Source organism: Equus asinus, chromosome 26, assembly GCF_041296235.1.
Source record: "Equus asinus isolate D_3611 breed Donkey chromosome 26, EquAss-T2T_v2, whole genome shotgun sequence".
NCBI classification, from domain to species: Eukaryota; Metazoa; Chordata; class Mammalia; order Perissodactyla; family Equidae; genus Equus; species Equus asinus.
The window spans coordinates 22,532,973-22,560,545 of NC_091815.1; the positions used below are offsets into that span (position 1 = coordinate 22,532,973).

The window sequence follows — 27,573 nt, forward strand, 5'->3', positions numbered from 1 at the left end:
ATAAAAGCTAATATGTAAAATATCTACATGGATCCAAAGTCAAAATATAAAACAAGGTATAACCAAAGACAACCAACTTCCATCCTTGCCCTCTCCCAATTGTTGTTTCTTCATTTTGATCTTTCTTTTTGAAAGTACAGGCATATATAGTAGTCTTCCCTTTCTTTTACAAATATTATCATAATATACATATTATTATGGACTTACCTATTTTTCATTTCACATACTCTGAAGGTTGCTCCATAGAAGTATACAGCTGCACAATACTCAACGGTACATACAGATGATAGTTAATTCAGCCGGTCTATTGCTGTCTTTCTGGGTTGTTTTCAGTCTGCTGCATTTACAAGTCGTGTCTTAAAAAACTCCTTTGTGCATATCATATTTTGTAATTTTACCAGTGCATCTTCGGGATAGAAGCAAGGGTGCTGGGTCTTATGGTATATGCATACGAAATTACACAGGGACACTACTTAATCCCCTCCTATATGAGTTGTACTATTTCGTATTTTCATCAGCAATATGAGAGTCTCTATTTGTCCAGTCTTGCCAATAGAGTATTTTAATACAGTTTTAGATTTTTGCCCATCTCATTGGTATGAAGTGTCATCTGAGTGTAGGGTAACTTGTGTTCTCATTTCAATTTTTAGACTCTTTAAGGATATTAGTCTGTGATATAGTTGTAAATATCTCTAATTTTGTCATTTTCCTTTATCTATGTTAATACTGCTTTAGTCCTAAAACAACTTACTGATTTCTTTCTCCTTATTTCTACTGGATTTTTCAGTCATAGTCATTGATGTCTCTATTCTAAGGTTATAAAGGAATTCACCCATGTTTTCTTGTAGTACCTGTAAAGTTTTTTCTCTCTCTCTTTTTAAATATTTACATCTCTTCATTTGTTGAGAATTTATCCTGCTTTACACTGCCAGGAGTGAATCTAATTTTGCCCCCTAAATTTTATCCAGCTGTACTAACACTAATTATTAAAAAGTTCTTTCCCAAAATAGTTCTAGCAGAATGGCTTCTGCAAAGAAAGGTGGTTAGGGAAAACTAAGGGCCATTCTGTCATCTACACTGTAGACCAGAGAAGACATTATCAACAACGACAAATGTATCAATGGAGTAAGAGTTCAAGGAGCGTGCACCTCAGGCATTCAAGGAGATCCAGACATTCACCATTAAGGAGACAGAAACAGCAGATATGCCTACTAACACTAAACTCAACAAGGCGTCTGGGCCAAGGAAAAATGAATGTCCCATATATGTCTGTATATGGATGTCTGGAAAGCTCTAAATGTTATTTTTCTTAGTGTACTTGTCACCTTAAATAAAATCTAATCAGCATGAAGTAAAATGGTTTATTTATTATAATAAAGAGATGTAACAAAAAAAATTCATTTTCCCCACAAGAGTTGTGAAATTCCATAGAAGACAGTAATTTGGGAGGGAACTACTGTTTCCTATTACTGTTTACCGTTAAAAAACTGGCTTGTAAATGTGCTGGGTATATGTACATATACTCACCATTCCTTAATTCACATAATACTAAAAGGTACTAAGAAAATGCACGTAGAATAAACTGATTAAATACGGAACTGATAAGGTACATTTTCATCATTGAAATCTTGCTGTTATGTCTAAACTACAGAATTACCACCCAACTAGATCAGAGCTTAAACATTCTGGGTAAATGTCATTTGACCATTGTATTAGTTTTTTTTTCATGCTCACTCATGAGTGAAATTATTCTGGAATTTGTTGTTCCAGGGCTACTCCATATCTGACTTTGTTATCAGAATTAGTCTTTTAGCATGAGCCGGCAATTTTTCCATAGGATTTTCTGCTCCTTCATGGGGTAGTCTGTACAATTATCTGGTCCTACATGATTTTTAAATATTTTTTTCCAATTGTTAAAATTTTTTGGCCCTTTTTAATGATTCTCCAAATTTAATCATTTAAAATAATACTTTCCCAGAAAATAGACCATACTCTCTATATTTAAAAATTATGTCTAATAAAGTTTACATATATTTACATGACCATTAAAAAATCCTCTAAAGATATAGTTATATCACATTTCTCCTTTCTTATCATAATGTGGAGGCATTGCCAAAGTCTAGTAAATAACAGTTTTCTTCAAAGAAACATTTTGATTTAAAATAAAAAAGCTTCACACAAACCAGTTACCTCAATTTAAAAAAAAAAGCCTTTCTGTATTGTTCTTTATTCCATGATTTTTGCTTTATTTTAATTAAATCTTTCCATCAATTTGCTCTTATTCTAGCTTGTTTGAGAAATCATTATTTAATCTGACAAATATTTGGAACCCACAATATGACAGGCACTGTCCTAAGAGTTGGAGATACAGTGGTGACAAGAAATAAATGGCCCTCTATCTTCTTGGTTTTATACAGAGCAATTTCCATTGAACTGCGATGGTCACATTCACAGGATTTGATATACAGGAGTCTCATTATCATTCACATCTAAATAGCCTGTAATTTCATTTTTGATTTGCTCATTAATCTGAGAATTGTTTATATATGTAGTGGTAAATTTCCAAGAAGTTAGAATTCGTTTGTCTATTTTCTGATTGCTAAATTTTAATTGTGTTGATAAAATAGATATGACATTTGGCTTTTGAAATCTGTTAGAGACAAATCACTTCCAAATGCCTTTCTTAAAAAAATGCTGAACACTCAACCCTAATTTTACTAAAACCATAAGGCTTTCTTTTACAGTATAAAGTTTTTTTTTTTTTTTTGAGGAAGATTAGCCCTGAGCTAACATCCGTAGCCAATCGTCCTCTTTTTTCTGAGGAAGGTTGGCCCTGAGCTAACATCTGTGTCCACCTTCCTCTATTTTATATGTGAGACGTCTGCCACAGCATGGCTTGATGAGCAGTGCCATGTCCGCACCTGGGATGTGAACTGGTGAACCCCAGGCTGCTGAAGTGGAGCATGCGAACTTAACCACTACACCACGGGGCCAGCCCCTACAGTATAAATTTTTTGATGCAGCCAATGAAATCGATACTGATTCACAGTTTCTTTCCCTTAATTCTATTTTACTGGGTTTTCTTCAGAATTAACATTCTGCTGTTCAGTAAGTCACACATACAAATGGCCTATTTGTTTATAATCATTATACTCTTAAGGTCTTCCTCTCATAGATATGGTCTAATACTAATATGAATGACAGTCATAAAGTCATCTGAATCCTCAAACTCATTTAACCCTTATAATCTAACTAGTAAGCAAACACATACAAATTTAAGTTACCTTTCAAAAAATACAGAGATAAGATGTGTTGAAACTAAGACACGCTAAATAAGTTGTATGACAAAACTGAAGTCTTTTCCAGATTAATTTACATAACACAAATTCACCTTTGGTGTGATTTTATGGTTGCAACAAGGTTTAAGTAGTGATGGAAGATTCCTATTTGAGTTAGATTTAAATTCTATGCAGCATAATATCAATGATGTCAAAATGTTTTGAGAAAGATTCAAAAGGAATTCACGCTATCATCTCATTTGTAGGGTTTTACCCTGATATTCCATATATAACTGACGACCAATCCATAAATACCTTCCTGTATTAACAGAGATTGCATTATGAATTCTCTGCTGTTCAGTGTGTTGTGTGCTATGTCAAAGGGTTTCCTAATATTACCTACACTTCTGGGGTTTTTCAAAAGAAGGAATTAACTGACATCAATTAAGGAGTCATGAACAAAGCCTTTCCTACATTTTTGTACCATAAGATTTCACAAGAGTGAAACAAAGTTAGGGCTGGGAGAAAATGCTGTCTCAAACTCATTATATTCATAGGATTTCTTGAAAGTGTAAATATTCTGGTGTCGGGCAAAGTCTGAGTCATGACTAAAGGTGTTCCCATAGTCCTTCCATTGATAGAGATTCTCACCATTGTGAATTTTCTCTTCAGTAAAATATGAATAGTGACTAAAGATCTGGCCACTTTCCTTACATTCATAGGGTTCTGCATCAGTATGAATTTTCCTATGTCGTGTAAGCTGTGAACCCCAGATAAAAGATTTTCCACATTCTTTACATACATAAGGTTCCTCACCAGTATGTATTCTCTGATGTCGAGTAAGTTGTGAACCCCAGAGAAAGGCTTTTCCACATTCTTCACATTCATATGGTCTCTTTCCCGTATGGATTTTCTGATGCCGATTAAGTTCTGAACCACGAAAAAATGTCTTTCCACATTCCTTACATTCATAGTTTCTCTCACCAGTATGAATTTTCTGATGTCGATTAAACTCTGAGCCATGGAGAAAGGTCTTCCCACATTCCATACATTCATAGAGTTTCCTCTCATTATGAATTTTCTCATGTTGAGCAAGATATGAAGCCCAAATAAAAGTCTTCCCACATTGCTTACATTCATAAGGTTTACTACCAGTATGAATTCGCTGATGTCGAGCAAGGTGTGAACTCCAGATATAGGCTTTCCCACATTTCTCACATTCATAGGGTTTCCTACCAACATGAACATTCTGATGTTGAGCAAGATTTGAGCCACGAATAAAGGCTTTTCCACATTCCTTACATTCATGAGATTTCTCACCAGTATGAATTCTCTGATGTTGAGTTAGGTGTGAGCCACGAGTAAAAGCTTTCCCACACTCCTTACATTCATAAGGTTTTTCACCAGTGTGAATTCTCTGATGTTTAGTAAGATGTGATCGCTGACTAAAGGCCTTCTTACATTCCTTACATTCATAGGGCTTTTCACCAGTATGAATTCTCTGATGTCGAGTAAGGTCTGAGCCACAACTAAAGGCCTTCCCACATTCCTTACATTCATAAGATTTTTCACCAGTATGAATACGCTTATGGACACTAAGTTGTGAATGAAATCTAAAGGCCTTTCCACATTCCTTACATTTAAAAGGTTTTTCACCAGTATGAATTCTCCTATGACCAGTAAGACTTGAACGCAAACTAAAAGCCTTCCCACATTCTTTACATTCATATACTTTCTTAGCAGTGTGAATTGTCTGACATGGAGTGAGTTCTGAGTCAGGAAGAAAGGTTTTCTCACACTCCTTATCGTCACAAAATTTCTCACCAGTGTGAATTAACTGGTGTTGAGTACAATCTGAGCCAGAACAACAGGCTTTCTCACACCCTTTAAATTCATTCAGTTTCTTTCCTGTATTAGGTCTCTGTTGTAGATTAAAAGCTGTGTCCTGGTTAAAAGTGGACATTTTTTCATAGGTGAATATAACCTGCTTAAAACATTCTTGATTTTCCTGCTGTGTTTCAAACTGACCTTTGTTTTCCAAATCACCTCTAAAACATAAACATTCAAGGTTGTGGTTTTTACAAATTTCCGTTATTTCCCATGAAGATAATTCTCTCTCAAAAACGCCATTTTTTTGTGATAACTTCTCGGTCTGATACCTGGACTGCAAATCTGCAAGATAAGAAGAGAAATTCATACTGCTTTACTGTCCAAAAAGCAATAAAACTGCCAATGTAGATATAAGAAATAAATACAGCACACAAGAAGTGAATAGCTTAAAAAATTCTCAAATTCTGAGCAATGTGAAAAGCGGGCAAGAAATAAATAGAAATTAAAAGGAATAAAAGTTGAAGCAGGTGGTTAGATATATAAAGTTTTGTTTTGGTCAAATTCATCTGAAGAGTTCAATTAAAAAAAATGATTGTTTAGGTACCACCCCATTCACGGAATACCAATTTAAAGACTTAAGACTGTTTCATTCAGTATGGTATAGTCAGGCTTATCACATGTTAGGCGTTAAAAAAATAATGTAAAAAATATACTACAAGACCAAAAACATGAACAGGGGAGAATTTAGGATGGGATAAAGGATAATATTACAAAAACCAGGGACCAAGAAGCACAAATAGGATCATTTAATCATGTGATGACAATGTAACACATCTCACTGCCTAATCTCATCCGGCTCTACTGAAATGAGTACATACACAGCTTCCACATTACTTTCTGCACAGACAGGAGGAAACAACACATCCAGGCTCAAGGACAAATATGCAGAAATGTCATCATACCTGCTTACTCATTCTTCCCTTTGCCTGTGCTCCTTTAAAGGCTTCACCCTGCTCATTCCTCCTCTGTGCACAGCCAAGTCATTTTTTTGTCACGTGATCCCAACCAACGTGCTTTTGTTTTACTTATTCTTGAGTTTATAGAATTGCTCATCTATTCTGACGTATGCTTTCAAGCCCTTTCCCAGGTCTTCTCTTCCTTTCCCTTGTAGCAAAGGCCACTGAAATATCTCAGAAAATATGTACAAATTTTCAAGTACTGTGTAAGATGCTATGATGAATGTCTTATGTAATTCTGAGCTTAAAAACAGGAATGTTGCGAAATAGAGCATCAGTCTAACATGTGAGAAGTGATCTGGTCTAGATAACACAGTACTCGGTAACATAGGGCATGTTGCATTTAGGTTAAAGGAAATAATTACAGGTGACAGTTCAAATAGGAAAATAGTTTGAGAAATCTGCCAAGGGAGAAGAATCTGGCATGAGCTGGAATAAACAGGACTCCTCTGTGACTCACTTTTGCTATGTGCTTTATAATTCAATGAAACTGTCATATGGTTGTGCTGTACATTTTTTTTGGGAGGACAGAGGTGGGAACCACACAGTACTGAATGAGTTGGAAGGTAGTTCAAGTATAACATATAAGCAGTAGTGGACATATTGGAAAGATGACAGACCACAGGTTCAGGGCTCAGTTCTGTTTACTAAAATCATCTTTAGGTCATGAGAAAATTCCTGAGCTTGACTGAGCTCTTATTTTTCCATATGATAAATAGGGATAATAATATCTCTTTCCAGAGGTTTATTGAGAGGACTAGGATAATATACTATTTCTATAAAATGACTGACAGAATCGCTGAACAACTAGCAGACAATGATGAAGATGATGATTAGAGAAGAAAAATTGGGGAATGTGGGGAACTGGACATTGGAACTGGTTTAACAGTCTCTCGCACATAACCTACTACTCAGAAAGTAGTAATTATTATTGTGCTAAATATTGCAGACAAGTAGTTTAGGATAAATGGAAAAAATACTGGAGGTATATAAATCAAAGACATTAAAATAAATTCTCCAGACGACAGCATGTGATGAGAAAACAGCTATTTTGAGTTGCTGCCTGCACCTTTTCCAGTATGAAGACCCGGCTCACACCCGGAGTCTGGACATTTATATAAGGACCTGAGCTCAGGATGCCCACTAGAAGGTCCCACTTTGCTTTTCCCGGGGCACCTTACAAAACCACCACTTAGAGTTGAGTCCACAAAAAGTGAGTGACCTCTGCCCCAACCACTTTATAAGTAATAGGTTCTTGCTACCCTGCTCTCCATCTCCTGCTTGCTTGTGACCTGGGATGGAGGACTGCCCTTCCCCAGGCTCACTGCATGTCCCCTACCCCACCAGTTCTGGAATCTTTAAGTAATAAATCTTGCGACTTTACTTCCTTTGTGTGAGCATGTTAAAACTGTGCCTTCAATCAAAAGGGCCCCAGGGTTTTCACTTCCCCAAAGTGGGAGCTCAGATGCTGAGGGAACTACTAGCCCACCTTGTGTGAGTGGCTTGTGCCTCCTCATTTAGCAGGTCATAATCTGCATGTTCTTAATTTAATACACCAGCTACTGGCCTCCAACACACACGACAAACATGAAAGTTAGAAATAATGACACATTTTCACTCTCTATAACCTTCTTATTTTTCTCAATGTTTAGATTCCAGGTCCTTAACTATGACTCTTGTTTACACCCCATCTTGGTGAAACCCCACTTGCTGCTTATCCTGGGCCTGAACTAGACAGGTGAACAAACGTGGAAAAAATAAAGTGGTGCTGACTAATTTTAAATTTATTTTTTAAAAAAACCCACAAGTGGGTCCTCAGCTCTGCCCAGAATTTCCAAATATCTCTGGTCAAATGCAAATATCTAGGTATAACCCTGTGGAAGACAATCAAGGACCCAGAAACAGAAGAGAGGTTTTTTTTTTTTTTTTTTTTCAGGGAAGATCAGCCCTGAGCTAACATCTGCCGCCAATCCTCCTCTTTTTGCTGAGGAAGACTGGCCCCGAGCTAACATCCGTGCACATCTTTCTCTACTTTATATGTGGGACGCCTACCACAGCATGGCGTGCCAAGCCGTGCCATGTCTGCACCCGGGATGCAAACCGGCAAACCCCAGGCCGCCGAAGCGGGACGTGCGAACTTAACCGCTGCGCCACCGGGCCGGCCCCAGAAGAGAGTTTTTATGGAAACTTAGACTGCGACAGAAGGAAAAAGACACATTATTTCATAAGTGCTGTTTCATTATAGCTATATGGGGAAAAATTACATCTCTTCTTTATATCATATACAAACCTAAATGACCAGTAAATTAAAGACATAAATGGCCAAAAAAAAAAAAAAATCTTCGAAACTTATTGAAGAAAACTTAAACATCTTTACCAAATCTCCATGGGATATCAAACTTATTGGTAAAATATTTTAGAAGAACAAAATAAGAAAATACTATGACTGCTACTATTTGAATATACTGAAGGGCTTTGCCAGTTTCTACTATTCAAACTGTACTGATACTAGCATTTGCCTTAGAGACTGAGAGGACTTATGTCATCTTCTCAGGGCTAAGGTGATAAGAGATTGGTATCCAGGGTCTGTCTACATGCGGAGTCCTAAACATTCCTCATATTGAGTTATAAGTGAAAAACCACAACCTAGGAACACAGACAAAACAGAGGTGGACTAGACAGGAACTACAGCTCAGTTTCAAACCATCTCAGTGAATGAGGAGAGAGATGGATTGAGACATCAACCAAAAGGCTAATACCTTCAGGCACCAGGTAGAAGTGAACAGAAATCCACCATAAAGGAAGATATCCTAGGTATTAGTTTTACTATTTTGCAAACAGTGTCTGGCACAAAATGAATGAAATAACCAGACAAAATGAACACAAAAACTATGGAAACAACAGATAGTAGAAATACATCTATAAGGACTCTAGATGTTAGAGTCATGAGACAGAGCTTAAAAATAACTATGCTCAAGAAGCTAAAAAACAAAACTGATCATTTCAGCAAAGAACAAGAAACCAATATATGTCTAAAAGAAAAATTCCAAAAGAAAGAGGTTGCAAAAGTTACAAGAGAAGCATTATGACATAAAAGATTCAGTTAGAAGGCTAAACATCAATGTACGTGGAGGATTAAAGGGAGGAAATAGGAAGGATGGGAGAAGCAGCAATATTTGAAAAGATAATAGCTGAGGATTTTCAAAACAAAGTCTATAAACAGATGAATGAATAAATAAATTATAGTATGGTCATAAATGGAATACTACATAAATGGAATACTACAGAGAAATAAACTATTGACACACACAACGACATACATGAATCTCCAAATCATACCAGCAAAAGAAACAAGGCCAAAATAAGAGTATAGATTGTCTAATTCAATTTATATAAAATTCTAGAACACATGAACTAGAGTTACAGAAAGCAGTTTAGTGATTGCTTAGAGATGGGTGTGGAAGGAGGGATGGATAGCAAAGGGGCACAAGGAAATGTGGCAATGACTAAAGTGTTTATTGTCCTGATTAGAGGGATTATTTCATAGATGTATACATATGTAAAATAGATAAAATTGAATATTTCAAATATATGCAGTTTATTGTTCTTCAACTACATTTTAAGTTGTAAAGTAAAAATTGCAGCACCAAAATAAAAGAAAACTAAAGTCCTAAAGAAAATAAAGAGAAATATCCTTGATCTAACTATCTAACTTTATTGAACACTCTAATTCAGCTTTAGCGTATTTGTGTTTTCTTTATCTGAATGCCCATTCACACTAAAAATACAAGTATTAAGTCAACAAGTGATAAGGATAGATCAAGCACAGAGCAGACATTTATCAAATAAACACAAGCAGTAAATCAGTAAACAAACTCAGGGGAAATATCTGTCCTCACTAGAAATCAATAGCCTTATCCTCTTAAGTTATTAGAAGGGTTTAATTAAAAATAACCCATTTGCAGTGAGGCTACATTGAAAGTGATATTGTCTCTGACCTCTCATGAACCAATGCCCTCCAACCCATCAGAAAGTGTAACTATTAGTGCCCACGATACAGAAATGCACTCAAGTAGGAGCTGCCTCTAGGATGCCCAGGTGCTTACCATGAATCAGCTGTGTTTCCAAACTTGTTTATACCATTTGTTCTTGATACTTGATACTTTAATTACATATTTTAACAACATTAAGTAAAGAAATATGAGAGAAAGGTTGGTTGTTTTTATGAAAGTTGAATGTTCTAGAAAAACTCATTCAAGAAGGCTACAAATTTTATTTTAGTAGGGTCAAACATAAAGATTGTAAAAAAATAGAGATTCTACAGTAAGACTGCTTAAATTCTCATTGCCCTTAACAAAAGAGAACCAGGAAATTAGGAGAATGAAGTACTGGCATGGTTAACACAAGAAAGAACAGGCAGAACTCCAATCAGGGAGAACACGCTCTGGCCCTATATTGAAATATGGGTGAAACAGTTATGAGCTGTAAATAAACACTTACAGGTTGTTTAAGATATTCATATAATTTTGTATGATTTAAAATAACTTTTTGAATGACTAATCAATTAATCTTAATTAGTTGGGCACATGGTCTTCTAGCTTTACACCCTTTGGCCAGGGAATCTCATATCTGAGACACAATAATCATCCAACATTAAAAAAACCCCCATGAATAACTGACATGTACCAAGAGTGGCAACTCCAGTGACAAGAAATGCAGAACAACCTTAATATACAACAGTAATACATGAAAATAGACCAAAAAAAAAAAAGGTACATGGGAGTGTTTAGGAAATAAAAATATGACATAAAATTGTGTATACTGTGTGTGAGAGAGTAAGTTTTAAAAGCTTTATTCTGAAATAATTATAGATTCCCAAGAAGTTGTACAGATAGTCCAGAGTGCTATGGACCCTTTACCCAGTTTTGCCCAGTGAATACATCTTACATAGTTGTAGTACAATATCAAAACCATGAACTTGACATTGACACAATGCACGTGTACAGTTATAGGTCATTTCATCATATACGTGGGTTCCTGTAACCATTACCACAATCAACATACAAAAACAGTCCACCATCACAAAGATGCTACCCCTTTATAGTCATACCCACCACCACTGCTCCCCGCTGCCCACCCCTAACCCTGGCAACCACTAATATGTTTCCAATCTCTTTAATTCTGTGATTTCCGGAAAGTTGTAGAAATGGATTCCTATAGTATGTGACCTTTTGAGATTGGGATTTTTCATTCAGCATACTATCCTTCAGATTTATTAAAGTTGTTGCATGTATCAATAGTTCAGAAAAAAAATTTTTTTTAATATAAACACAGTTTCTGAAAATCAAAAACATGATTCCAGTAGGGAAATAACATTTATTCTCTTCCCTTGATATTTCAAATAAGAAGGAAGCTCCAAGAGTACGTTATTGCAATCTGATCCTGCTCAAAATAGGAAATTCATCAATTACCATCCTTGCTTCCTCTTGACAGCCAGGACTTGTCTTTTATGACACTGCACTCTCCTCGTTGCCCTCCATTAACCCTAACCTCTCTTCCGTCATTTCCTCTTCACTGTAGTGAGAAACTATTTTCAGTTATTATCTTGATTTTCAACTAAATAGCCTATTAAGACTTCTCTTAATGTAGAGCCTATTTTGCAGAGATTTATGGACATGTTCTAGTCACAGAGAAGAATACAAAGTTTCTTGATAAATTATATACTCTCCGTTAACCACTCTTAAACTAAAATGAAATTAGAAAATCAATAAACTTTAGATGATTGAATTAATGAGTGCAGGAAATGCAGAAGCAAGGAGCAACTAGGCAAAATAAGAAAAGCTCAAGAGATAGTAGGTCAAATGAAAAACAGGTTCAAAAATGTTTTTTTAGGGCTGGCCTGGTGGCGCAGTGGTTAAGTTGGCATTTTCCGCCTCTCCGTAGCCTGGGGTTTGCCAGTTTGGATCCTGGGTGCAGATCTATGTGCCGTGTATCAAGCCACACTGTGGCAGGTGTCCCACATATAAAATAGAGGAGGAAGGGCACGGATGTTAGCCCAAGGGCAATCTTCCTCAGCAAAAAGAGAATTGGTATTGGATGTTAGCTCAGGGCTAATCTTCCTTAAAAAAAAAGTTTTTTTAGGGAGTGAAGAACTTTACAAATATCTAAATGAAAAAAACCCAGAGAGATGAGAAGAAATTTGACCCAAACGACAGATAAAGTGACCACTGGAGAAAAAGAATGACACTTACCTTTTCATAACATGAAGGAAAAATGAGAACACTGAAAGGCAGTGGTATTTGGAGGTTCATTTGGAAATTCATGTTGAAAAGGTTACTTTTTTTTTTTGAGGAAGATTCGCCCTAAGCTAACATCCACTGCCAATCCTCCTCTTTTTGCTGAGGAAGACTGGTCTTGAGCTAACATTCGTGCCCATCTTCCTCTACTTTATACGTGGGATGCCTACCACAGCATGGCTTGCCAAGTGGTGCCATGTCCACACCCGGGATCCGAACTGGCGAACCCCGAGCCACCAAAGCGGGACATGCGCACTTAACCGCTGCGTCACTGGGCTGGCTCCTGAAAAGGTTACTTTGTCTCTAGGTTTCAGGCCTTTATCCACAGGCTTTTGGCCTTTGAGGTAGAGATTCTAGACGAATATTTCAGAGATGTTGCTGCCTCACTAAACAGCTGGGCTGTTATCTGCAATGATGGCCTCCGTGTGCCTACTGAGCCCTCACTCACCTGAGCAAGATCCTGTTGTTTTATCCTTTGAAACCATCCAGGGCTCTTTCCCCTCCTTCAGTAAAGAGAACACATCTGGCTGATAGATGCAAAGTCCTGATCAGAAGACAAGAAACAGGAAATGACCACGTGGTAAGGGTTCCAAATGTGCGTCCAGTCCGTTGGTTATTAGGGAAGAGAGACAATTACAGAAAGGCAAGAAAAAGGCATAAAGGATTTCTAAAGGATGGAGAAGATGGAGGTTTCCGATGATGATGACTCCTGCCAAATTTACAAAGCACAAACCATTCTCCCAGAAAGAGGACAGAAATTCCCCTAGACACTTGAAGGACAATCCAAAAATTCACAACACAGAAAGCAGGAATTTCTGGGGTCAAATTCTGAACCTTACCGAGTGAGACCAGGTTGCTGTAGTTTTCCAACATCACATCTCTGTACAAATCCTTCTGTTCCGAGTCCAGGCACGCCCACTCCTCCTGAGAGAAGTCTACAGCCACATCCCTGAGCGCCACCAACTGCTGAAATGGCAAACCCAGGCATCAATGGTGAAATTAAGAGACAGCCTTTAGATGGAAGGGGAAAGGCAGAAAAGGGCACTGCTTGAGTGGTATCCACACTGAGCGAAAGCTGGAGTTGGCTGTCTGCTATGGGGGGAAACGACATGGAAATTAGTGTGACTGAAGCCAAGTGCCTATATGCTCTTACCATCTATTGCTCAGTCACAACATCCTTAGGACTTTCCAGTAACAAGTAACAAGAACACAGGATGGCGGCCAAGACTGACAGCCATCGTGTGAGTTCTCTGTCGACACCACTGAGAGGCTACACCAGCCTGGAAATGACTAACTCTAGATTTATTATGTGAGAAGTATTTTTTTCCCTTAAACTACTGTTCGTGAATTTTCTGTGGCTAATGTATAAAATCTCTAGGCTCTCAGCTAAGTAGTTGACAATCAGTACATGTCTTGTTAATGATATTAATCTCTCACTGATTTCCCAGCAAGATCTCAGACCTCTCTGAACTCAACCTCCCATCACATCTTCAATCTAAAAGCACGACAAAGTGCTACATACTAAAATAAATACCAACCAACACCAACTCCCATCTTTCCTAATTGAAACATCCCATTCTCTAGAATAGACAAAAACTCTCCCATGCAGTGTGTCCATTTTAGCCACTCAGTTCCACCTTGTTAAGCAACAGTTTTGAAAAGAAAGTCTCTACTATCTCCTTTAAGAGAATGTATTTCTCCTCCTTGAGCGCTCTGTCAAAGTATCAGGACACAGGGGGTACTCAATGCCATGTTGGAAAGAAGCGGGACACGTAGGGAAGGCACTGCACAGTTTCACAACTATCACTTAACACACTGACAGTGACTCCGGTAAGCCGTTTAAGGATGAGGAGTAAAAATATTCACATGACGTGATATAAATGGTTATATTTTTGGAGAGGCAATTCCAACTCACGTGGGCCATGACTTAAAATTCCAAGAGTCGATCAGTCTTCTGGATTCCTCTCCTGGTGAAGCAGAGCCCTGAGAACGCAGAGCTAGAGGGAAGAAATCAGGAGAGGTCAGGCTTTCCTCAGAGCTTTCACACGGACTAAGAATACCATTTTCTTACTTGAAGGAAGGTCAGAGGGAGTCTGCAAACATCCTGGCCCCATCCAAAACCCAAGAGCCTCAAATACAGCAGGATGTCCACCCAGGTATGCCAAATCATGACACGGCTCAGGATATTCAGGATATGAGACAAGGCCATTCTGACTTGCCCTGAATATCCCCTTCGACAATATGGACCCCAAGTCAGACATCACCAAGGGAACCCCAAGAACAAAGGCACTCTGCAATCCGGGAGTCCAGTGCATTTGCCCAGGGCTCTCCCGTGTACTTCCCCTGACAGTGGCTTTTCACCTCCTCTATGTCCAACAAAGTATATAATAACTACCAACACATTTTTATCCAAAACATCCACACCGCAAAACTAAAGGGAATTGTGAGGCCAAAATAACCCTGACCAGATTCACTAGTCATCCAATGAGATGACTAGCAGTCTTTTCTGGAGCATAAACACACCTGTGCGCACAGTATTTGGCTCAGCTGCACTGTCAATTCCCATTAACCTCCAGGCCCAGCCCTCTCTGGTTTCTTTCTGTTTTCTTGCATCATCCTTACAAGCCTCCTTTTTCGGTGTAAAGCCTTGGAGGAAAGGGTGAATATGGTTCTGATAATTTATTCCCACTCTAGGGTAACAACAAAAAAATACCGACTGAGTAGTAGTATGTTCTTGGTATTTTATGTGTGTGTATGTATAATTTTTAAAAAATTAGAAATATGGAAAATATGAAACATATAAAAGCAGATAAGAGTAGCACTATAAATCTCCATTTTCTCTTCCCTCAGATTCATCAATGATCAACTCATATCTACATTAACCTTCATCTTTAAGCCATCTGTGAAAGTCAGTTATCATCCACATTCAAAAGATTAGGGAACTGGTCCCTCGCTCAAATTTACTATTAGGAAGTAGTACAGGTTTGCTGAACCCAAAGCTTGTTGATTTTCAACACTGGATCTCACTTCTGGATTCCAGGATTCCTCATATTGAGTGAAGATGAATTGGGCCTGGTGGACTATGCTTTGTCTCCTGTATTTTATCAACAATGAGCAGCACAGGGGCTTTGCCATGAAAGGAATTCAAAGATGGAAGGAAGGTTGGGATCGGGTGAGTAAACAGTTTTACAAAGCAAACTGTTTTTTATTAAAAAACATACTGAAGCCTCTGGAATCTGGCTTTGTGCTCGGCACTGGGGATGCAGATAAATATGTTGCAGGATCTGCCCTCAAGGAACTCAGTCAGAAAAGTAAAGAAGCCATTACAATACAGTAGGAGATAAAGGTTATCACGGATGTAGAAGAGTCCAGCAGCTCAAAGGAACTCAAGCCAAACTAGCCAGCCGGTAAGGGAAGGCCTCCTACGAGAGACGCGCTTCAGCTGAGTCTTGAGGGGTTCACCAGAGAAGACGGGCAAAGCAGAGGGGTTTTCAGGCAGAGGAACCATGTCAAAATCAAGCACAGATATCTTTGTTCATTCAAGGAATACAGAGTGGGAGGAGAGACCAACGGCAGACGAAGGTGTACATAGTAGGGATCACATCATGAAAATCCCCAAAAACTAGGCTATGGAGTTTGGGCCTCATCTCAGAAGTAATCTGCATTTTTAAAGGTTGAAAAATGCTTCTCATTAGAGATACAACAAAGTTGGTGTGGGAAGGTAGAGGAAAGATTGATATACTCAATGGGGGGAGGTTCATGAAAATTTCATGTAAAGCGTGTAGTACAAATTTGGCCCAGGAGACAGAGAACTTCAGTCACATAACAGGACTTGAAGTGCTTTCGAAGATGAGTGAACAGCTGGAGAACAAACTGTGGACTGAAATATACTCTGTCTTGGGAATTAAAAAGGATTTGAGAGTGACTCTTATATAGTTTTAGGGAAGAACTGGTTCTAAACCTGACATTTCTTCTCTTGGAAACCATGTACATAGAAACAAGAAAAATAAAATTAAGTCCTAACCACTAGGAAACAGAGAAAATGACACACTCGAAATTATTTGGAAATGTGGCCAAATGCAAATGAAAGAACAGAAACTATGTTGGTAGCTATAGAGACGCTGCAAAGAAAAATGAGAAATGTTCATTCCCATGAGGAGTATCACAGCCTGAATGGGAGTTTCTGTGAGCAGGAACGCAAAGGAGGCGATTGATGGGGGAGGGAGTAAAAGGAGGCAGGGAGATGTCAGGGAGATTCAAGATGGCAAAACACATAGGCTGTATTCTTCTTTTTTTTTTTTCTAAAAAAAAAAACAGCTTTACTGAGATATCATTCACATACTATACAATTAACCCATTTAAAGTGAACAATGCAATGGGGTTTTTTTTTTAGCAAATTCATATATGTGCAACCATCATAAATCAATTTTGGAATATTTTCATCATCTCAAAAAGAAATCCTGAGTCTTTTAGCTATCGTTCCCTGTGTTCTCAAACCCCCCACGGCCTCTCTGCCCATTTTCCCCAGTCCTAAGAAACCACTCATCTACTTCCTGTCTCAATAGATTTCCCTGTTCTGGATTTTCCTATGAATGGAATCATATACCATGTGGACTTATTGTGACTGGCTTCTTTGATTTAGCATAATGTTTTCAAGGTTCATTCAAGTTGAAGCATGTGTCAGTATTTCATTCCTTTCTATGGCTGAATAATACTTCAGTGTATACACAGACACATTTTCTTTTCCCATTCATCCAGTAATGGACATCTGGGTTGTCTCCTGAAATAAAGTATGAATATACATAATGAAAAGACACACATATTGCAGGTGGAAATGACTCAAAATTATCAGTACCAAAACATTTCCTAATAATATTATTAGAACAAAACCCATGAAGGGGAGCCAGCCTGGGGGTGCAGTGGTTAAGTGCGCATGTTCCGCTTCGGTGGCCTGGGGTTTGCCGGTTTGGACCCGGGTGTGGACACGGCATTGCATGACAAGCCATACTGTGGTAAGCGTCCCACACATAAAGTAGAGGAAGATGGGCATGGATGTTAGCTCAGGGCCAGCCTTCCTCAGCAAAAAGAGGACTGGCTGCAGATGTTAGCTCGGCTAATCTTCCTCAAAAAAACCACAGAAAAACCATAAAGAATCAAGATAAAAATATCAAGCCACCTATAAGAAAAAGGAAATTCAGTTGTCACTAGACTTCTTCACTGCTAAATTCAGTGCCCCAAATGATGAGGTAGCCCCTCCAACATACATGTGGAAAAATAAATGAGGGAATCAAAGATTTTATATGCAGCCAAGCTGTCTGTTCTTCAAGTATAAAGGAGATACAGAGTTTTATGATGCAAGAACTTAGGGACATTATTCACATGAGTTATTTCTGAACTACTAGAGGACATATTTCAGCCACAAAAGAGACAATAGAGAAAATTTCAGGAAAACCAGTGATGCTGAACATATTTAAACGAAAATCTAACTCAAAAAGAAAGATGGAGAGGCCAGCCTGGTGGCATAGCGGACAAGTTCATGCACTCCACTTCGGCAGCCCAGGGTTTGCGGTTTGGATCCCCAGCACAGACCTACGCACTACTTATCAAGCCATGCTGTGGCAGGTATCCCACATTTAAAATAGAGGAAGCTGGGCATGCATGTTAGCTCAGGGCCAATCTTTCTCAGCAAAAAGAGGAGGATTGGCAGTGGATGTTAGCTCAGGGCTGATCTTCCTCAAAAAAAAAAAAAAATAGATGGAGATTACGTAGACAGACAAACTTACAAACTGCAGCTCTCTATCAGAACAGGTTACCAAACAATTATAACATTAAAGATAAAGGAAAGGAAGGCATCAAAAATAATTATAATCACTTAATTTTAAACACAATTCACAACACAAAATGGAATAAGGTGTGACAATACCATAGATGGGGAAGGGAAAGGGATGGAACCTGCTTAGACTAAGGAAATAAGAGGCTATCAGAAAAGGAACTATCTCATCTGTGAGTTTTTATACAAACCTCACAGCAACCAGTAAACAGACAATCAGAACAGAGACACAAATGATAAAAAAGAGAAAACTGAGAAAACCATCAGGGAAAACTTCCAAATTGAACTGGTAGTTGGAAATACATGGGATGAAAAACAAGGAAATAAGAATGAAGACTAAGAAAAACCAAAAAACAAGTGATAAAATGGTAGCATGAAGCACTCATATATCAATAATCACTTTAAAGGTAAAGGGATTGAATTCTTCAATCAAAATACACAGAGTGGCTGGATGGATTAAAAAACAAGACCCAATATTATGCTGCCTCCGGGAAACACGTCTCAGCTCTGAAAACAAAAACAGGCTCAGAGTGAAGGGATGGAAGACGATACTCCAAGTTAATGACAAACAAAAGAAAGTAAGTGTTGTCATACTTAGACAAAGTAGACTTCAAGATAAAAAAGGCAATACGAGACAAAGAGGAGCAGTATGTAATGATAAAAGAGACACTCCACCAAGAGGACATAACACTTATAAACATATATGCACCCAACACAGGAGCACCAAAGTACATAAAGCAATATTAACAAACCTAAAAGGAGATATTAACAGCAACACAGTAATAGTAGGGGACCTTAACACCCCACTCACATCAATGGATAGACCATCCAGGTAGAAAGTCAACAAGGAAATAGTGAAATTAAATGAAAAACTAGACCAGATGGACTTAATAGATATATAGAGAATGCTGCATCCAAAACCAGCAGAATACACATTCTTCTCAAGTGCATGTGGAACATTCTCAAAGATGGACCATATGTGGGAAATAAGGAAAGCCTCAATAAATTTGAGAAGATTGAAATCATATCAAGCATCTTTTCCTACCATAATGCTATGAACCCAGAAATCAACTGCAAGAAAAAAGCTGGGAAAGTGACAAATATGTGGAGACTAAACAACATGCTACTGAACAACCAATGCATCATTGAAGAAATTAAAGAAGAAATAAAAAAAATATCTGGAGACAATTGAAAATGAAAATACACCATACCAATTTGTATGGGATGCAACAAAAGCAGTCCTAAGAGGTAAATTCACAGCAATACAGGCCCACCTTAACAAATAAGAAAAATCTCAAATAAACAATCTTAAACTACACTTAACAGAGCTATAAAAAGGGAACAAACAAAGCCCACATCAGCAGGAGGAAAATAATAAAAATAAGAGCAGAAATAAATGAAACAAATTAAAAAACAGTAGAAAGGATCAATGCAACTAAGAGCTGGTTCTTTGAAAAGATAAACAAAATTGACAAACCCTTATCCAGACTCACTAAGAAAAGAAGGCTCAAATAAATAAAATTAGAAATGAAGGAGGAGAAATTACAATGGATACCACAGAAATACAAACGATTATAAGAGAATACTATGAAAAACTATATGTCAAGAAATTGGATAACCTAGAAGAAATGGATAAATTCTTACATTCATACAACCTCCCAAAACTGAATCAAGAAGAAATATATAATCTGAATAGACCAATCACAAGAGATTGAAACAGTAATCAAAAACGTCCCAAAAAATAAAAGTCCAGGATCAGAAAGCTTCTCTGGAGAATTCTATCAAACACTCAAAAAAGAGTTAATACCTATCCTTCTCAAACTATTCCAAAAATTGAAGAAGATGGAACATTTCCCAACTCATTCTACAAGGTCAACATCACCCTGATCCCGAAGCCAGACAAGGACAATAGAAAGAAGGAAACTTAGAGGCCAATATCTCTAATGAACACAAATGCAAAAATCCTCAAAAAATATTGGCAAACCAAATACAGCAATACATTAAAAGGATCACACACCTTGATCAAGTGAAATTTATACTGGGGACTCAGGGATGGTTCAACATCTGCAAATCAATCAATGTGAAACACCACATACACAAAATGAGGAATAAAAACCACATGATCATCTCAATAGATGCAGAGAAGGCATTTGACAAGATCCAACAGCCATTTATGATAAAAAGTCTCAATAAAATGGGTACAGAAGTACCTCAACATAATAAAGTCCATATATGACAAACCCACAGCCAACATGATACACATTGGGGAAAACTGAAAGCCATCCCTCTGAGAACAGGAACAAGACAAGGGTGCCCACTCTTATTCAACATAGTGCTGGAGATTTTGGCCAGAGCAATTAGGCAAGAAAAAGAAATAAAAGGTATCCAAATTGGCAAGGAAGAAGTGAAACTCTCCCTGTTTGCAGATAACATATGCTTTCTTTTTTTGAGAGTTAATACAGCTTACTTCTTTTTGGGGGGAGGGGATTGGCCCCAAGCTAACCTCTATTGCCAATCTTCCTTTTCTTTTCCCCAAAGCCCCAGTACATAGTTGTATATCCTAGTTGTAGTTCATTCTAGTTCTTCTGTGTGGGATGCCTCCACAGCATGGCTTGATGAGTGGTGGGTAGGTCCGTTCCCAGGACCTGAACCAGTGAACCCTAGGCCACCAAAGTGGAGCAGGTAAACTTAACCACTTGGCCACAGGGCCAGCCCTGACATGACTTTATATATAGAAAACCCTAAAGAATCCATTGGAAAATTATCAGAAATAATCAACAACTACAGTAAAGTTGCAGGGTACAAAATCAACTTAGAAAAATCAGTTGCATTTCTATACTCCAATAATGAACTAACAGAAAGGGAACTCAAGAATACAATCCCATTTACAACCACAACAACAAAAAAATAAAATATCTAGGAATAAATTTAACCAAGGAGGTTAAAGATCTATACAATGAAAACTATAAGACATTATTGAAAGAAATCGACAATGACATAAAGAAATGGAAAGATATTCCATGCACATGGGTTGGAAGAATAAACATGCTTAAAATGTCCACACTACCCAAAGCAATCTACAGATTCAATGCAATCCTAACTAGAATCCCAATGTCATTCTTCATGGAAATAGAACAAAGAATCCTAAAATTCATATGGGGCAACCAAAGACCCCAAAAGACTAAAGCAATCCTGAGAAAAAAGAACAAAGCTGGAGGCATCACAATTCCTGACTTCAAAGTATACTACAAAGCTACAGTAATCAAAACAGCATGGTACTGGTACAGAAACAGGCACACAGATCAATGGAACACAATTGAAAGTCCAGAAATAAAACCACACATCTATGGACAGCTAATCTTTGAAAAAAGGCCTAAGAACATACAATGGAGAAAAGAAAGTCTCTTCAATAAGTGCTGTTGGGAATACTGGGCAGCCACATGCAAAAGAATGAAAGTAGGTCACTGTCTTATGCCATACACAAAAACTAACTCAAAATGGATCAAAGACTTGAAGGTAAGACCTGAAACCATAAAATGTCTGGAAGAAAATATAGGTAGTACACTCTTTGACATGGATTTTAAAAGGATCTTATTGAATACCATTGCTTCTCAGACAAGGGAAATAAAAGAAAAAATAGACAAATGAGACTTAATCAGGCTAAGGAGCTTCTGTAAGGCAAAGGAAACAAGGATCAAAACAGAAAGACAACCCACCAACTGGGAGAAGATAATTGCAAATGATATAGCCAACAAGATGTTAATCTCCATGATACATAAAGAACTCACACAACTGAACAACAAAAAAAACAAACAACCCAATCAACAAATGGGCAGAGGATACGAACAGGCATTTTTCCAAAGAAGGTATACAGATGGCCAAGAGGCACATGAAAAGTTGCTCAACATCACTAATCATCAGAGAAATGCAAATCAAAGCTACCCTAAGATACCACTTTACATCCGCTAAAATGGTTATAATCACTAAGACAGAAAATAACAAATGTTGGAGAGGATGTGGAGAAAAAGGAACCCTCATACACTGCTGGTGGGAATGCAAACTGGTGCAGCCACTATGGAAAACAGTATGGAGATTTCTCAAAAAAGTAAAAACAGACATATCATATAACCCAGCTATCCCACTACTGGGTATCTATCCAAAGAACACGAAATCAACAATTCAAAGTGACTTATGTATCCCTATGTTCACTGCAGCATTATTCACAATAGCCAAGACACGGAAGCAACCCAAGTACCCATCAACTGATGATTGGATAAAGAAGATATGGTATATATACACAATTGAATACTACTCAGCCATTAAAAAAATCACAAAATCATCCCATTCGCAACCACATGGATGGACCTGGAGAGAGTCACATTAAGCAAAATAAGCCAGACAAAGACAAACACCAGATGATTTCACTCATATGTGGAAGATAAACAAACACTGGGACAAAGAGAACAGTTCAGTGGGTACCAGGAGAAGGGTGGTGGGGGGTGAGCACAGGAGGTGAAGGGGAGCACTTATACGGTGATGTACAAGAAATGATGTACAACTGAAATTTCACAATGTTGCAAACTATTATGAACTCAATTTAAAAAATGTAAAAAAAAATTAGACTACTGGTGAGCATGATAGTCTATACAGAAACTGACATATAATAATGTCCATCTGAAATTACACGTTATAAATCAACATGACTTCAATAAGATAATTGAGGAAGAAAACCCACAATGCAATACCACTATATATCCACCATATTGGCAAAAATTTTACAGTCTGACAATACCATGTATTAATGAGAAAGTGGAGCACTTGGAACTTGCATAAACTGTCGATGGGAGTGCTAACTAGTTCAGCCATTTTGGAAAACTGACAGTATCTGCTTAAGCAGATTCCCATACCCTATGACCCAGCAATTTCTCTCCTAGAAATAGACCCAACAGAAATGATACATATGAACACCAAAACAAGGGTAAGAATGCTTCCAGCACCATTATTCACGAGAGCCCAAAGTTGGAAACAGTCCAAATGTCTATCAACGGCATGAACGGACAAACACAAGTGGGATATTCATGCCCTGGAATACCAGTGCATTTAGCAAAGGGAACAATAAGCTTTTTCTACACACAAGAATATGTATGAATCTCACAAACACAATGTTGAACAAAGGAAGCCAACACAAAAGGTTACATGCTATGTGATTCCATTTACATCTAAGTTCAAAAACAGACAAAACTGATGTATGGTGGTTACTTTAGGGAGCTACTGACTGAACAGGAGCACAAGAGGGGCTTCTGGGGTGCAAGTACTGTTTTATTTCTTGATCTGGGTGCTTATTACGTGGGTGTTCCCTCTGTGGTAATTTATTCAAGCTGTACAGTTTTGATTGTGTTGGCTGTTTGATCATATTATCACGTATACACTTATCCATATACATGATAAACTTCAAAAAAAGTTCATTTTACAAATTATGGACAAATATATACAAGACAAATGGAAACAAAAAAATAAGCAAGGGCCCTGATCTTGAGCATGCTAAAATATTAAAGCCTACAATTCACAATTATCGAAATCTATGTATCAACTAACAGTGGGAACTTTCATAAAGCAGGAGTTACAGGTTACATAAGATACAATTTCATTAATAACAGAGGATTTTCATAGCTTTTCTCAATCCAAGACAAATCAAGTGGAAAACAAATAAGTAACTATAGACAGACCATATAGCAGATCACAAAGAAAAATTCATTATATTTCCAAGTTAAAAAAGATCACAATGCAGCAAAACTGGAAATTACAAGTGAAGAGGGGGCCTATGTGCTTTACCTGAAGTCCTCAACGTTATCAATAGGGACTGAGTTCCCCTCATGTCACAGGACTCAAGACCCCCCCACAGCGCTGAGGCTCAGACACGACACCATTATGTTAGTTTTCTACTACTGAGTAACAAACGCTCATAAATGTAGTGGCTTAAACAAACTTCTTACCTCACGGTCAGACAAAAGTCTGACATGCTTCTCCCTGGACTAACAAAGTGCTGGCAGGGCTGTGCTCCTTTCTGCAGGCTCTAGGGGGGAATTCATTCCCTAACGTTGTCCAGTTTCAGGAGGCCACCAACATTCCTTGGCTCAAGGTTCCCTTCCTTTATCCAGCCAACAACTTTGCAGCTCTCTAACCATTCTATAATCACATCTCCCTTTGACACTAAATTCAGGCGAGAAAGGTTTACTGACTTTAAGGATCCATGTGATTAGATTGGGCCCAATTGGATAATCTCATTTCAAGGTCCTTAACTTAATCCCTTTGGCCTCTTTTTTTTTTTTTTTTTGAGGAAGATTAGCCCTGAGCTAACTGCTGCCAATCCTCCTGTTTTTGCTGAGGAAGACTGACCCTGAGCTCACATCCGGTGCCCAACTTCCTCTACTTTATATATGGGATGCCTACCACAGGTTGCCAAGCAGAGCCATGTCCACACCCTGGATCAGAACCTGCGAACCCGGGCCGCCGAGAAGCGGAACGTGCGCACTTAACCGCTGCGCCACCAGGCCGGCCCCTCTTTAGCCTCTTAAAGCAATTTATTCACAGGTTCCGAGGATTAGGATCTGGACTTCTTTGTAGGGGCATTACTCCACATATCCCAACCACGCTTAAAGCTTCTATCATTGGCTTCCCTCTTTCCGAGGGATACTCAAAAGTCCACCTCTTACCACCTCTTAGAACACTACCTCTCCAACACTGTCTCCAATCCAACCAAAATAAGCGGCCATATCCCCTGCATCCGTGTTTATGTCCATCCTAAGAAGCCCTGGACTCCCTGGCCATCTCCCTCTTCAGACACTGTACTCCTCATAGTTGGTTGTCCCCTTGTCGCACCCCTCCCCAAGTCTTGATGCTTTCCAGTAGGCCCTCTGGAATTCACAATTCATAAATAACAAACCTCTCTGTTACCTTCAACCACTTCCTTGAACACTCCCTTCACCTTTACGCCGAACAGAAACCTGGCTCTCCCCAGAGGACTCCGCAGCCCTCTCAACATTTTTTCCCCTATAGCCTTTTGACACTGGGTCTGGGAGTGGGGCAAACGTCCCCCTTGCTCTTATTACTTTCAGACCTTTCTCCCTTCCTCCTCCTAAGAGCTCCAGCTTAGAATTTCACGCCATGAGATTATGTACAACTCACCACTCCTCACTGTTGCTGACATCTACCAAACACAGAATATTTCCCCTTGCTTTTTGAAAACTTGAGCTCATAGCTCACTCTCTACAACACTAACACCCTTCTTTGATTCTTGCCATTTCAGGACGCCCACAGAGGAGCCTGGCTTACTCACCCTTCCCTGTACTTTTACTTTTCCTTCCTCCTGGCTCATTCCCACCAGCATACTGATAGGTTATTTCTCTCCCGACCAGCTGCTGTTCCATTTCTCTGCTCATATTTACAGAGAAACTCTTGGAATATGTCGTCTACACTGTTTCCTATTCCCCTTCCTTCGTTCTGTTACCCTACTCCAACTCAACTAACGGTCACCACAGAAACTGCTCTCCATACTTTCACGAATGACTATGAATGTTACTAAACGCAATGCTCAATTCTCTGTTTCCGGCCCCACGGCTGCTGCCACCACATTTACACACATGGTCATGCACACAGTGACGCAGTCACAGTCATATACATACAGAGTCACACCTAAATAGTGCATTACAATCACATACAGCTCCCGTCACCACCGCGCGTGCAAACACACATATACACATCCCACCCCTATGGCTCCTGGGCGATCACCTCCACACGTTGCTCCTGTATCAATTTCACACAAGCACCCACGGTTCCCACCGTGATCGCTGGCGCGCGCACAGACACACAAACACGGAGCCCCACCACCTTCCTTCTCATGTCCCCTTGCTGGCAAAGCCCCAGACTCCGAAAACGTTACCCCTCACTGCCCTCCCCCGCGGCCTCGCGCCTCAGGGGTCATTCCGCTTGCGGGTGTTAGACTCCCTTATCTGACCTTGCGGCCCCCGCAGAGTGTTCCACAGGGACTTGCGCGCGATCCCTTCTATGGCCCTCAAAGGGCCGGTGCGCGGACTGGACGTTGCCTCGGGTACGGTGAACATTGGGAAATGTAGTCCGGAACCTGGACAGCCTTTAAGAGCCCAGAGACTGACAGTCTCAATTCACAGGCCTGGGTCTTGGACGCCGTCCTTTCTCTCGGCAAACACGGTCGCCCTACACCGTGCACATCTGTAACCGAAAACTTCGACAAGTCCCAAGAGATATTTAGAACACAAGCCTCAACTGAGACCCTCACGCTACTCTTCCTCCGCAAACGGATGCCCCGCTCTGGCAACCTGGACAGAAAGCCAGGTTGACTGGAAGTAGCCTTCGACGCGATGGCTCCTGGGAAATGTAGTCCAGAGCCGTGAAATACCTCAGGGAGGGCGCTATTCTTTTCAGCGCGAGCTGGCCGCCTGGGCATCTGATGGATGTGGCGTGGGAGAAAGATCCTGTAAGGCGGTGCCAAGCGACCGGCGAATCTTTACCATGTCCGCCTGAGCCTCAGCCCGGACGGTGGATACCTCTTCACCAGCTCCGGCCTGGGGGTAGGGTGAAGGGAGGATCTATGGGGCACAACTCGGTGCCTGGCCCCGGGGTGAGCAGGAGGGGAGGTTTGGAGGTTGGAGGTCACCGGTCTGAGAATCCGTGGGAGCTTCTCTTCGAACCCAGATGTAGTATCCCTCAGATCCACAAACAAACACTTACCTTATTGCCATCTTCCAATTATCCTTAAAGTGTTTGGCTTAAATTAATATCCATGGTTACATTGCTATTTTGTAAATGTTATTCACGTCTGGGCTATTCCTTTTGCTAAAGTTAATACTTCCCAACTTTTCTAATTTGCTTCCTTTCCTACGTGCTCATCATTTGGATGTATATCTAAACTTTCTGACAGGAGTTATTTTTTTCAGTATTTTCAAATTCATCAGGTTATCTTTAAAAATTTTATCCTTTAAAGTTTTTTTGTTGTGAAATTGAAAATACCTGAAAAAAAAGTGCGTGGAGTGTGTAAGTTCAGTGTAACTCCAGACAAGTGAAGAAATATTACATTGTTGATATCTCAAAAAGAAATGCCTACCCCATGTGATCATTTCTGATCCCCAGCCCCCAGCTGACCACTATCCTGACTGTTAGGGTAATAATATCTTGGCTCATCAGTTGTTATCTATCTTTGAAATTTACAAAAATGCAATCAAATTGTATTAACCTCCTGTCTTGCTTAGTTATTAAAATTCGTAACTGGATTAACTCAAAACTTCACT

The 27,573-nt window shown here is 39.1% G+C and overlaps 1 protein-coding gene across 6 annotated transcripts; it reads right to left on the reverse strand.

Annotated features, from left to right (window-relative positions):
- Window positions 1-1,347: 1,347 nt before the first annotated feature.
- ZNF790 (zinc finger protein 790) lies at window positions 1,348-26,606 on the reverse strand. Of its 6 annotated transcripts, none has more exons than XM_014848752.3 (5): window positions 26,265-26,606; window positions 14,336-14,417; window positions 13,260-13,386; window positions 12,869-12,964; window positions 1,348-5,450 (listed from the first exon to the last, which is right to left on the reverse strand). In XM_014848752.3, exons 2-5 carry the CDS (start codon window positions 14,342-14,344, stop codon window positions 3,772-3,774), a joined length of 1,911 nt encoding a protein of 636 aa, XP_014704238.2. In that variant the 5' UTR covers window positions 14,345-14,417; window positions 26,265-26,606; the 3' UTR covers window positions 1,348-3,771. The 6 variants fall into 6 exon arrangements, with proteins under 6 accessions (XP_014704238.2, XP_044615332.1, XP_070355110.1 ...); XM_044759397.2 differs by having other exon boundaries at window positions 13,260-13,383; window positions 26,265-26,605; XM_070499009.1 differs by having other exon boundaries at window positions 13,260-13,383; window positions 26,190-26,302.
- Window positions 26,607-27,573: the final 967 nt, after the last annotated feature.